Here is a 13,633-nt window from a genome sequence, read left to right as displayed (position 1 = left end):
CTCCCCCTGCTATAGGAGCATGGGCACATCTCTCTCATAAGCTGAGGGTTTGCATAGCTGTTGTCTGTGAGCCATACTGGTAATAGCTCCCTCATACAGCCTCTGATCTGAACATCGTCAGGGGACTAATTATTTCCACGAAACCAGCAAGCCCTTGGGCTAGGGCAGCTCCAGAATTATTTTACTTTTCACGTGCTGACTGAATCACAGTTTTTTGACTCCATTCACGAGAGCACATCACAAAGGGATGTTCCCAGTGTCGTGTCTGAGGATGCTGAAGCCGTGCTCCCTTTCCCTGGCGCAGGGATCCAGTTAGCCGTGAGTGACACAGATACGGCTCCCGAGGGTCTTTTCTTTGAGCTGGTGGAACCTCCCCGTCATGGCATTGTGCTCAAGTACAGCGCAGGCGTGCAGGAGCGCATGAGAGCAGGTGAGTCGAGCAGAAGTCTTCCTCAGCACCGGAGAGGGGTAAGCATGTGCTTATCCACGTAGCTGGTGTAGTTGACCAGGAGGAGACCGATGCCTCTGGCAGATACGGCTGCATCCACAAGCGTGCGAATTTTCTGCCTGGAAGTGTGTGCCTGCAGGAGAGAGCGCGTGAAAGGTCTTTTCCCTTCTGTTCCTGGCTGAGTCAACACGTTTCCTCTGCCAAGGATGTGTGGGCTAGTTGACAGTGACTCTATTATGATAAGTGTAACCAGCTGCTAATCACGGAATCTTCAGAGTTGGAAGGGACCTCTAGAGATCATCTAGTCCAACTCCCCTGCTAGAGCAAGATTGCCTAAAGCACATCCCTCAGGGCTGCATCCAGGCGGGTCTTGAAAATCTCCAGAGAAGGGGACTCCACAACCTCCCTGGGCAGCCTGTTCCAGTGCTCTGTCACCCTCACTGTAAAGAAGTTTTTCCGTGTATTTGAACGTAACTTCCTATGTTCTAGCTTGTGCCCATTGCCCCTTGTCCTGTCGCTGGGAACCATTGAAAAGAGTCTGGCTCCGTCCTCCTTAAACCCACCCTTTAGATACTTGTAAACATTAATCAGGTCCCCCCTCAACCTTCTCTTCTCCAGGCTAAAGAGTCCCAGCTCTTTCAGACTTTCCTCGTAAGGGAGGTGCTCCAGTCCCATAATCATCTTGGTTGCCCTACGCTGGACCCACTCCAGTAGTTCCCTGTCCCTCTTGAACTGGGGAGCCCAAAACTGGACACAGTACTCCAGTTGTGGCCTCACCAGTGCAGAGCAGAGGGGGAGAATGACCTCCCTCGACCTACTGGCCACAGTCTTCCCTATGCAGCCCAGGATGCCATTGGCCTTCTTGGCGACAAGGGCACACTGCTGGCTCACGGATAATTTGCTGTCTACCAGGACCCCCAGGTCCTTCTCCTCAGAGCTGCTTCCCAGCATGTCCGCCCCTAACATATACTGGTGTTTGGCATTCTTCCTTCCCAGGTGCAGGACCCTACACTTGCTTTTGTTGAACCTCATTAGGTTCTTCTCTGCCCAGCTCTCCAACCTGTCCAGGTCACGCTGGATGGCAGCACGGCCCTCTGGAGTGTCGGCCACCCCTCCCAGCTTGGTATCATCAGCAAACTTGCTGAGGATACACTCTGTCCCCTCATCTAGGTCATTAATGAATATATTGAACAAAATTGGTCCAAGTATTGACCCCTGAGGGACACCACTCGTTACAGGCCTCCAGCTGGACTCTGTGCCGCTGATCACAACCCTCTGAGTTCTGTCACTCAGCCAGCTCTCGATCCACCTCACTGTCACCTCGTCTAGCCCATACTTCCTCAGCTTCCTAATGAGGATGTTATGGGAGACAGTGTCAAAAGCCTTGCTAAGGTCAAGGTAGATGGCATCTACGGCTCTCCCCTCATCCAGCCAACCAGTTATAACATCATAGAAAGCTATCAGATTGGTCAGGCATGATTTGCCCTTGGTAAATCCATGCTGACCACTTCCAATAACTTCCTGTTCCTCTATGTGTTTGGAGACGACATCCAGAATGAGTCGCTCCATTACCTTCCCAGGGACAGAGGTGAGACTAACCGGCCTGTAGTTCCCTGGGTCCTCCTTCTTGCCTTTTTTGAAGATTGGAGTGATGTCAGCCTTCCTCCAGTCCTCAGGCACCTCTCCTGTTCCCCATGACATTGCAAAGACAATGGAGAGTGGTCTAGCGATAACATCTGCCAGCTCTGGCAGATCAAAAGGGATGTTTTGTTTTACCTGGTAAGTTATATCTGAAGTAATTTGGTGGCGTAACGTAGTGAACGTTTCCACTGAAGTCCATGTAAACCTGTTGTGACCCCGCAGTCGAAAGCTCCTGTGGAGTTTGACTGTTGATTTTGGTGGCAGCGCTTCCCAGTGTGTGATCAGATGAACAAGCGTTTTCTGTAGGAGAGCAGCGCAAGCAGAAGAGGTGGAGAGGGAAGCTTTATCTTGCTATGACAGGCATGAGCTTACAAAGCAGCTGGGAAGAAAGCAGGATCTGTGCGCTCCCTGAGAACCACAGAGTCGCTGTGCCTGTGGAACTGTGAAGGTCACAGCTTTTCCTCTGCCCTGCATATATACTAGCTCCTTCATAAATGTCTTCATAACTCACATCCCTGTAAGGTTGGTATTAAATGCCAGTTTCGTCTGTGATGAAGTGTTTCACTAAATCGGGGCCTTAGGTCACTTGAATTGGAGTGTTGCTCTGAACAGAATCTTTCTGACTTGTGCATTTTCTTTTGGGGAAGGTGACACCTTCACCTACGAGGACGTCACTCGAAATGCTCTGCAGTACGTGCACGATGGTTCAGCAGCAGCAGAGGACAGCATGGAAATCTCTGTCACCGACGGTGTCACCACAGTGACCACAGTGCTGAGGGTGGAAGTGTCCCTGCTGGATAACAACGGACCGCAGCCGGCCCCGGGCTGCTTGTTGGCAGTCACCGTGGCTAGTAAAAGCTCTGTGACTCTCTCTCGATTGCACCTCGCTTATATTGTAAGCTTTCATCTGTTTCTAAACCCGGTGAATGCTGCCAGCTCCCTTTCCAAACCCTTCGCCACACTCACCTCTCTGCCTTCGGCGTGGATTCTCGGCAGAGAGCTCGAGTTGTGTCTGTGTCCTGACAACTGCTGCCAAAAAGGGGATAATAGACTCTTTCGTCATGCAGGGATTTAAGGCTCTCCCTGTTTGGCTGTAACAGAGGTGAACCACCACGCTAAACATGAGAACTGAGTTAATCCTAGATTTTAGTATCAAAACAGACTCGCTCAGAAAGCACATGGATTTGCTAAGTGCTAATCCCTTGAAAATTTCATCCCCCTCGCCTCCCTTCCAAAATTGCCTGGTTCTTTTTCTGGACGTATTTGAAGAGGGGAGGTTTAAGCGACCCAAGATGCTGCGCTCTTTGGTAGCTTGGAGTTGGTCACAGGGATTGCGTGTTGTACAAGGGTTGTCCTGCTGGTGGAAGGCAAGGTGTTTTACTCCTCGCGGATGGTTTAGCAGCAGATGCAGTAGCAGCGGGTTTCAGGTATGCAGATATGCTCCCCTTAGCGAGGAGGGAGGAGAGATTGCAGTGCACGTGTGAGGCTGGAGACACCTCAGGTAGTAGCTGTCAGAGGTGATGAGGGAACTGCAGGGGGTGAGCTGGGATAAGAAGGCAGGTGAATGCTTTTTCCAAGGGATCAGTCTGGATACAAGGCTGGGGACTGTCCTGTTCTCCTCGGAAGGAGGAGGGCTGACAAGGGAGCTCTTCAGGTTTAATCTGAGTAAGAGAACAGTTAGGGAAAAGAGGATTTCGTTCCTGACCCGTACGCTGAGGATACGATAATTTCTGCTTTGGGTCTTCTCTTTCAGGCAACCAACAAAAACTTCTAGAAGAAAGATGACATCTGAGTTGCGATGTCATAGAGATGGTTGTATTTAATGTAGTTAAAAAGAGCCAAAAATTGGCTTTTAATTTGATTTGAATCTGGCTTTTGCAGCATTGCTCCTCATTAACCTTTGTTTTACTAACAACTGAACTTAGCTTTGTGTCGCTGTGGGCAACAGTTCCTCCCTGTGCCAGCCATCAGCTAAATTTTGGCTCACTTTATCTGGAATCAGGAAATGCCTATTACATAAATGGTCCAACAGTCCATTCGAAAATCCGGATTCGAAAACAAAAATACCAGGTTTATGTCTGGGAGATTGTGCTGATGCGATACAAAGACACACAGAAAAAACTCTGTGAGCTGAGAGAAGATAAAAAGACATTTTGTGGTAGATTCTGAGGATGTCAAGCCAATGGAGTCTCTTCTCATCAAGAGAGCTTCATTTAATATTCATCAGCTGTGGGTCTGACCCAGCTAGCTTGATGTATTTCCCTATAAAACATCTTATTCCTCCCATTTTTAGTGGAGGGAAACAAAAGCTAATCTTGTCTTGATTTGGTTTGGTTTGTTCCTTCATGTTTAGGACAACAATTCTCCTGACTCAGAGATAAGAATCCAGTTAATATCTCTGCCTGCATACGGCACCCTCTTACGGATGTCTGGCTCTCACGACGAAGAGCTTTCCAAGGTTTATAATTTCACCATGGAAGACATCAACAACCAGCGGATCAGGTATCAAAGAGCTATTCTCCTTCAAGCTGTGCCAGTTAAAAGCTGAGAGGGCTTTCCGCAGGGATCTCTGGGCTATATTATGCTAGTACAGTGTATCAAAGATATTTTTCCCTTTCTTGGCCCTGGTGTCCTGTGAGATTATAAATGAGAGCCTTTCCCGCCTGCGGAATTAGGTGTTTGTGCATGTCTGAAATGCCAGCAATTGGTGCGGCTTCAGATTATGGGAATTTGTTCTGTATCCGCAGTGTCATGGTGATACTTTAGGTGGGCGGCACCGAAAACCCCTGAATGCAGAGATGAGATGTATTTGCCTGACTGTCAGTGAGACTCCCTGACCCAGATCGCGTTCTGTCTTCCCCAGCTACTCCACCACGTTTGAGACCAGCAATCAGCCAGTTACGGACATCTTCCACTTCGCTGTTTTGGATGCTGATAACAACCGGCTGGACAGACAGATGTTCACCGTCACTATCACGCCTGCCCAAACCACGCCGTCGCTCCTTGCTTTTGCTGACCATATCACTGTAAGTGGCTACCCAGGATACTGGGAACCGTGACAAGAATGTCGTAGATGTGAGGAACTGAACAGCTTTCCTGAACTGAGGGGAAATCACAGAAGAAACACGGTGTCGTGCGTGCAATCCTGTGAGGGCAAAGGGTTAACAAATTACTTGGAGACCAGAGAAGGCGGACAATAAGGCTGCATCCCTGAACCTTACCTTCTTACATCTGTTCCAGTCAGGAGATGGGTTCTCCCTAGGGTGTCCTGTTGACATCAGTGGAACAAGTCTCCCTTCCTCCTGTTTAATATTTTGCCCCTTATTTCCCCAGCTTGCATGTAAAAAATGAGCAAAGACAAGTCTGAAAACATCTGGTGCTTCGGAGTGATACGCAGCATTTCAGACTCCTTATCAAAGCCTTTTGAAGTCATCTCCCACCTTTTCAGCTTTACATTCCCCCTCCCTTGCCTTCAAAAGGCTCTGCTCAACAAGAAATGCAGATCTCGCCTCCCAAGAGGTCAGCGTGACTCTGCCAGCTCTCTTCTTGCCCCGCAAAAGCACTCGCAGGCTCCTCTTGGGGGCCAGGCAAGCTTTGTTCTTCCCATCCCACCTCACCTTCCAGCTGATTTTGTGCTTAACAGATCTAGGGGAGGACAGGGCAGGACTTCGGAGACCGGGCAAGCCTCTTCCATAGAGGCAGACTTGTTCAGTAACCATCTGTGTGTAGCTGTGTGTTGTGTGTGTTTCCAGTAGTTCTGTCACCTGCTTTTGCTTTCCAGGTGGATGAGGGGGGCAGGGTCCCACTGCTGGCCCATCACCACTTAGCTGCTGATTATGATACCGCTGCCAAGGAAGACCTGAAGGTCACAGTTATCTCTCTACCTATGTATGGCTACATTGAAAACACTAAGACAGGTAAAGTGCTTGGCTAACTCTTCTTCCTCATGGCTAATGCAAGGGAACGTAGGAATTGCCGTGCTGGAGCACATTCTAATCTGGCTCACCGCAGTTCCTCGGTGCGGTGCTGGTTGGCGTCGGTTGATCATAAAGAGCTCGTGAGATCAGCGTTAGGAGATAAAGTGTCTCTGGGGAGCATTTCCTCCTAATTGTTGTTTGTTCCAGACTGGTCAATGTTGTGAGATTGGGACATGAAAAGCTTCTACAAGCCCATGTGATGTATTTTCATCATGCTTTATTTTGGCTGTCCTCGTTACACAGAACAAACTTTGCTAAATCCCTCTAAATGTCCCAGCAAGCTTTAAGGCTGCGAGAGCTGTGGCAGAGCGTGGCCAGTAACGTTCTCTTTTCTCATTGCATTATCAAGAAAAGGTAGGATTTCTACCATATTGTGCAAAGATGTTCCTCCAGGAGACTTGTCTGCTTAATCCTGCGTGCTGTCCTAACAGGAGTGGCATATATCGTTTGACTTAAATCATAACTCACCTTTGTAAAATATCACTGTGGATTTGCCAGTCTAGTGGCTTGTTACAACCGTGATTGCCTTTCTTCTGGAGGGCACAGGTTGCGAATCGTTACACATCATCCCTCCTAATTGTGGCCTATGAATGAACTCCGGTTTGTGCCATTTTGGTAATGGTGAGCCTCTCTCCTTGAATATAGGCAACGGCTGGGTGATTTTCTTAAGCGTAAGACTTAGTTTTGCAAGGTGGAGCTGGAGGTAGAGATTATTTTGAGGCCAGATGGCACATCAGCCATTGTCTCATCTTTGAAGAAAGCCTGAGTAATTCTGGGACGTGGCATTGCTTGTATTACACATAAAACTGCAGCTTCCCTAATGCCTGCTCTAAGGCAGCAGATGTTCCTTTCTGCAAAGGTCACAAGATGTGTGAAAGCCGTGTTGTAGGAACGGACATCCTTCTGCACCCTTCACAGTGTGCCATTCTTCTCCTGATCCTGCTGCTTTTATTTTTAGTTCGTCAGTGAATTGAACAGCCTTTCACTGGCGGCGCTCTGGTTTGCAGGTGAGAGTTTTGGCCCGCAGAGTGAGTCTGCTGTGACCGGAGACGCATCCTTTTCCCTTCGAGATGTTCTAGAGAACAGCATTTACTACTTCCAGAGCGTCCATGAGAGCATCGAGCCAACAAGCGATGTTTTCAGCTTTTACGTGAGCGACAGCTTTGGCCAGTCTGAGTTGCAGAGCATCAACATCACAATTCAGGTACGTCTGTGCTCAGTGGCTGCCAGGGCCCTCTCCTTTCGCACAGACACATGCCCTTTAAAGCGCAAGCTTTGCGCACTCCTTTGTGGGAAGGGGATTAAAGGGAGTTTCCTTCCTCCTATCTGTTTGCTTCCCCTAGTGCAGCCCCGTAATTCCCCTGTGACGCCAGAGTTGTGCGTCGCAGCGTCTTCCCCAGGGCTTATTTTTCAGATGTCTCCTCCCTCTTTAAAAGATGCTGGATAGATTTGGAGAGGCTGGTGTAGCCCATTGATGGATATCAGCACCAGTACTGTCATTTGGGAGCCTGTATTTCATTCAGGGGGGCAGCGGTCTTTTCCCCTTGGCCGTTTCCCTTTTTTGACTGTGTGCCTTTGGGACCCGTGCAGCGGCGGAACGATGAGCCCCCAAAGATGGTGCTGGAGCCTGTCAGAGTGCGTGAGGGCTCGGGTGTGGTGGTTACCAACGCCTCCCTCAACCTGCAGGACTTGGACACCCAGAACAGCGAGCTTGTCATCGTGGTGACCAAAAGTCCTGAACGTGGTAAGTCCTGACAAGCTTGGGGGGGCCGAGAGAGAGCGCGAGAGAGCATGTCTTTGTGCGTCCGTGTCCGTGTGTCTTTATAGCTGAGAGAGGAGCCTGGCGTATTTGCGTAAAGCACATTTAGTCTGCGTTTGGAGCAGCAGCCGCAGAAAGATTGTGTTTCAGAACAGACCTGTTCTTTGGGAGATGTCCCTGGCTGTTTGTGGGAGAGGAGGAAGGGGGACTGCACGCATTTCCCTGGGAAGTTCCCTTTTGTGTTACCCCATTTCCTATTGCGGGGTTCAGTTCCAAAGAGCTGAGCACCTGGTGTCTATCTGCAGTGTGTCAAGTGACGGCTAGAGTCGTGTTCAACTAGTGAGGGCTCTGCTCCCTTTTTCACCTCTCATCTCTGTAGCCAAATTCTTACCAGTTTTGGCAATAAGCAGGTAACTTCCTTCAGCTTTGCCGGTAAGGCTACGTCCGCCTCTGTGAGCTGGCATGGAAAAAGTCCCCAGCCGGCTGTCTTCTCCCCATAATTTTCATCCATCTATTTGTCAGGTCATCTCCGCAGGAGGCAGACTGCCGCGGAGCCCCCGGAGCATGGACGTGTGCTGTCCATGGGCTCATCCTTCACCTACCAGGACATTTTGGATGAGCTGATCGTTTATACTCAGAGCGGTGCGGCAGCACAAACAGATGAGTTTGGCTTCTCCATCACGGACGGTCTCTACAGGCAGACGGGGAGGCTGGAGTTCTCCATGGACCTGCCGAAGAAGCAGCCCCCCACATTAGCTGCCAACAGGAACCTGCAGCTCCCAGCTGGTACGGGGAGAGGGAGAATGGTATTGCTTGGTATTGCTGTATGGTCCAGTCTAAACCAGTCGTTTAACCGGACTGGCCTGAAGTTGTTTGTGGTCTTCCTTTCTGTGGTCCAGGCTCTGCAGCACACCTGACAGATCAGCACTTGAGAGCAGCAGCTATTTATTCAGATGACACGACGATCAGATTTGTCATGAAGAGAGATCCCAGCGTGGGGCATCTGCAGTTGACCAAAATCGATAATCCAGTCCAGATCTCTGTCGAAGGACCTGTCAAAAGTTTCACCCAGGCTGATATAAATAAAGGTGAGAGTGCTTGACTTTAGATAATCATGGCGAGTAATATGTGGCCGTCTTAGGTAGTCCTGCGAGGCACAGCGAGTTGGACTCGATGATCCTTATGGGTCCCTTCCAGCTTGAGATGTTCTGTGATTCTGTGATCTTTTTGAGAGGAGGAGGATGACTTGAAGCAGGGGAGGGAAAGAAAGAAGATAAGGTTGTTCCGTTACAGCAGAAACACGTATCGTTAAGCAAGTGTTAAAGAAAGTCTCTCTCAGCGGGAGAAAAAGAATAAAGAGAAAAAGTAATGAAATCCAAATCCAGGAGCTCTGTCAAGCCCCAGGTCCCTCGGCCTGTGGCGCCAGCCTTGTTCCAAACTAAGGATTAAATGGTGCAGCCTGTAATAAACCACCTCTTTTCTCCTGTCCCTCTCTCCAGGACAAGTGGTGTACAGTCACAAGAAAGGGGATCCTGGCGGAAATTTCGCCTTCACCTTTGATGTGATCGATGCAGACGGCAACAAACTGACGGACCAGGTTTTTTATATTACTGTGTTAGGTAAAAGATAGTGCTGAAGCTATGTTTTCTTTGCTGAGAGCTGAGGCCTTCATAGGTGCCCATCCCACGTGTCCTGCAAGTTAAGATGTCATTCTTGAGATGCTCTTTTTATTTGCGGTTAATTCAAGTTTGGGGCATGGGGAGAGTTCACGGTTGTAAGGATTAGTTCTTTGGCTTCTGACAAACTCAGTGGAATAGGTAGAAAAATTCCCCTTAGTATCTTCATACTGTCTAGATTGTCTTTAAGACTTTATAATGTTGCCATCCCCTCGATTAATGCCGAGGCCCAGAGTACCTGTTTTGGAATTAGCAGTCTGGGAGGTGTTTTTGTGTATGTTGTCTTTTGCTTTTTTTGCTTGAGCACAAGTACCTGGTTTGGATAACAGCAGGGAAAGGAGGGTGGCTGTCTCCTAACTCAGCTTTGCATTTAACCCTTTCAGAGAACAGATTTCCCCCCTCCATCATCGCTAACAAAGGGCTGGTCTTGGATGAGAACTCGGCGAAGACGATCACAACCCTGCAGCTCTCTGCCACTGACCAGGACAGTGAGCCCACCCAGCTCCAGTACAAGCTCACCAGGCAGCCGCAGCTGGGGCGCCTGGAGCGTGTGGCCTCCCCAGGTAAGCAGGGTGGTATTTTACCCGCTTGGTTACTCCTAGCAGAAAAGCGCCGGAGGGGCTTTTAAACCCCCCAGGGTCACTGCAGAAAAAACGTGCTTGGAGGCAGCAGCGAAGGGTTATGTTTCCCGATAGAAATCAAATGGTCGTTAGCCCAGAGAGGTGGAGAACAGGGTGAGTGGAGACAAGGCAGCCCAGTAATCACAGATGAGGATTTATTCAGCCTCTGCGTGAGTTTATGCCCCACGGGAACCTTGCCTGGTGGAGTTGGCGGGTCAGTCCCGCTGGCCGCTGTGTGAATCTCCTCTTTCAGGACTTCCTGCTGCGGGCAAACCTTCAGCCATTTCCGTGACCACATCCAGGACAACTCCCAGAATAATCCATCCCCTGTGTCCATGGTAATAGAGCCCACCTTGGTGAACAGACAACTTGCTTTCAGTCCCCTTTTGGCCAGTATGGCCCTTCATCCCGAAACACCAGCCTCTTTTCCCAGCTTTGGAGAGAGGAAGGGACCTAACCACAGGGTTAGTTTTAGTTGTGGCGAGATGGATACGCTGGATAATGAATTCTGGTAGTTCGGAGAGGGGATATCAGTCAATCCTGTGAAACTCGGAAAAGGATTACCCGCAAATGTGATCTGAATTTTAGATTTGCCTTCCATGCCCACTGACAGTATGACTGTCCTACCCCTCTCTGATTAATTTGTCTAAATCTGTGCTGTCATAAAATACGCTCTTCTGATTTAGATCATACTCATCTAAGACTATATTTCTTCTTAGAATTAGATCTCTCGTTAACATGAAGCGAAAGCGGAAATATCTGCTGTATGTTTTCAAGATGCAGACAGACCCTGTACAGCTGAGATTTAGTGCGTGGTTTGCCTCATTTTCTCACGGTGTAAGCTGTCCTCTGGCAAACACGTTGAAAGGGTAGGAATAACGAATCAAAGTTATAATCAGCAAACCCCCTGCTGAGAGAAAATTAAGAACTTGCAATATTTTTGTCTAAATTGCAAACTTAACAGTGAATCTTGTACTTCGGAGACCTGAAAGAGCTTGATTAAGGATTTTATTCCTCCTGTTATGTGATGATTCTGATTTCTGTGCTTTTTCATGTCTGCGATGGACTAAAAAAAGATACAGAGTCGCACACTGTGAAAGAGTTCTCGTGATTTAAATGACCTAAACTTAGGGAGAGAGTACTGGAGTCTTCAAAAGAGAACACGAACTTCTAAAGCTAATGAGCTCTGAGGAAACCTCGGCTAATCATCCAGTTTGGGCTCATTTATTTATATCAGATCCCAGTGTCTTTTGTAGTGTGGCCAATACTTGTCAGTAGCCGTTTAGCGTGATAAAGTGGCGACAAACTTTTTGTCAGGCTTTTGGTGGCTGTTAAGAGCAGTAGGACTGTCGAACGCAACAATGAGACTTAAAGGCTCAAATGCTTTTTAAAATGCTTGTCGGGTACCTTCCTGTGTCCGCGTCACACCTAATGACCTGTAAAGATGTCACAAAAGAAGTCAGCGTTGAAAGTGGGGCTTACTCTGTCTAAATGCAGGGGCGCAAGGAGGGGAAGAGAGAGCAGAGACTTTAAAGGCATTTTTGAAAACTGCTGTGAGGCCGGGAAATTTTTTGCCCATACTCAGTGATGCCCTGGTTAGATCAGGCCTGAACAGGAGTGAAAATCCAAGTGTTAAATCTGCTGTTTTTCTCACAGCTTCTCTCTCGCTCTCTGCCCTGAGAGGCCCACCCGTCCCCAACAGGGTGTCCTGGCAGTGTGAGGTGCCTTTCTAAAATTGTAAGTTTGGGAAGAAGTCTACGCTGCTTTTTGCAGAAGCTTTGCCGCTACGTTAATTTACAAGTTGTTGAGCAGAATTTTTAGGAGGCTCCGTGCCAGCTAAATCCCTGGCTCAGCTCAGCTTCATGGTACAGCCTGAATTGGAGCAGAACAGGCCAAGACTGAGTGCTTATGGCTAGATATGTCCAGCTCCCTGTATTTTTCCCTGCCTCGCTTTTTCTGTTGCACTTTTTCCCCTATTTTTTCTTTTTCTAGGGACAAGAATTAGTTCTTTCAGCCAGGCGGATTTGGCCTCTCGCAGCATCCAGTACGTCCACACCAGTGACATCGAAAAGCATACGGATGCGTTCACCTTTTCTGTGTCTGATGGAACGAACGAGGTGAGTCTCAGCACGGTTTTTTGCCTGAGTCAGAGCAGGCTGCTGATTCTGCAGGATGTGATGGGACTCAGTTTTCCTCTTGCGTGCTTGCAAGAGACAGTTACACGTAGCAAAGGAGATGAAACAAGCCACGTGTGGGCTTGTCGTTTGGCAATGGTGGGTGCTCTTACTTCCCCTGCTGCGAGAGATCTTAGGTACCACAGGGGAGGGAGCAAGCCCTGGGAAGGAAAGCCACCTGAGATGTAGCCTCATGAGAGTGGTGTACTAAGATTTCGTGTCTGGTTTTCATCTGCTTGCCAATTGCTCCTGGAGCTCAGCTTTGATCCAGCGCACTGACAACGTACCCAGAAGCACAGTTAGACCCTTGAGAAATGTCTCCTTCCTACTGTCTGAAAGGGAAGAGTCATAGCTGCAAATAGAGGGAGAGGGACAAAGGAGAATGAGGGAGCAAGGGGAAAGTGCGTATCCATAAATATCACAGAAAGAGGAAGGATAAATTAGTGGGGAGGGATAGAAGAGGCCACGTTCACAAGATCTGAACTTAGAAGCTCTTGTTTACTTACTAAACGAGGCCAAACCAAAGTGCCCCAAACTCAGTGCATCACGGTGGTCTGCTGTTTCAATGGAGTTGCGCTCTTGGTAGGCTGAATTCGTCAAGAGAGGCTTTTCCTCCTGTTCCAGGTGAGCCAGACATTTGACATCACCATAAACCCTGTGGATGACTCCTTACCCGTAGTGCAAAGCCTGGGGATGACAGTTCAGGAAGGCGTGAGAAAAACCATCACAGAGTTTGAGCTTAAAGCAACAGACGCTGACACAGAGGTAAGGCAGGACTCCACCTCGCCTCCTCCCTCCCCTCTTCTGCCGCACATCTGGGCTATCCGCAAAATGGGCTTGTGTTCAAAGAGAGAGATTCCAGGGAGTGTCGTCTCTCCCTGTGATCATACCCCGTCTGATCCCAACATCAAACAAACAGCTTGTGGGAGGCCCAGTTTGTATATAAACAGATGAATGAGTGAGTGCGTGAGCGAAGCAAAGCCCTGGCTTGAGAAACGGCGTCATCTGGGGCGTCTCTCAGACACATAAGCAACAAACCTGCATGGAGAACACTTAGAAGTTGTGATAAGAGCTGATGCTTGCCCTGTCCCACCTTCTCTCTGTGGATTTGAACTCAGCTTATGCCTAGCCTTGACACTGAGCTAGCACAGGTGAAAATGACATTTCCTCCTCCTCCTCCTGGGTCTGTCTCAGGTGTCACGTTGGCTCTGCCTCATGCGCCGCAGTTTCCCCGCAGCAAGAGAGCTCCTGGCTGCCGGTTATTGCCCTGAGCCAAAGATCCTGCCCCAAAGGTCCTCGCTGCTTCCACCCCGACAGAAGTGACAAGGGGCACGTTGC

General features: G+C 49.0%; 1 protein-coding gene across 2 annotated transcripts in view; it reads left to right on the top strand.

Annotated features, from left to right (window-relative positions):
• FRAS1 (Fraser extracellular matrix complex subunit 1) overlaps nt 1-13,633 on the top strand; it is a 166,818-nt gene that overhangs the window by 130,190 nt on the left and 22,995 nt on the right. For both annotated transcript variants that reach the window (XM_074588658.1, XM_074588659.1), the window contains exons 36-48: nt 305-430; nt 2,737-2,984; nt 4,443-4,591; nt 4,953-5,115; nt 5,871-6,006; nt 7,074-7,270; nt 7,657-7,810; nt 8,348-8,611; nt 8,725-8,913; nt 9,325-9,444; nt 9,885-10,064; nt 12,114-12,238; nt 12,920-13,060. In XM_074588658.1, coding sequence (XP_074444759.1) covers nt 305-430; nt 2,737-2,984; nt 4,443-4,591; nt 4,953-5,115; nt 5,871-6,006; nt 7,074-7,270; nt 7,657-7,810; nt 8,348-8,611; nt 8,725-8,913; nt 9,325-9,444; nt 9,885-10,064; nt 12,114-12,238; nt 12,920-13,060 — 2,192 coding nt within the window. The remainder of the gene's footprint in view (nt 1-304; nt 431-2,736; nt 2,985-4,442; nt 4,592-4,952; nt 5,116-5,870; nt 6,007-7,073; nt 7,271-7,656; nt 7,811-8,347; nt 8,612-8,724; nt 8,914-9,324; nt 9,445-9,884; nt 10,065-12,113; nt 12,239-12,919; nt 13,061-13,633) is intronic.

This window comes from Larus michahellis, chromosome 5 (genome assembly GCF_964199755.1).
Source record: "Larus michahellis chromosome 5, bLarMic1.1, whole genome shotgun sequence".
Lineage (NCBI taxonomy): Eukaryota > Metazoa > Chordata > Aves > Charadriiformes > Laridae > Larus > Larus michahellis.
The sequence above is the reverse complement of the archived record's forward strand: the minus strand, read 5'-3'. Positions and strand labels throughout refer to the sequence as shown.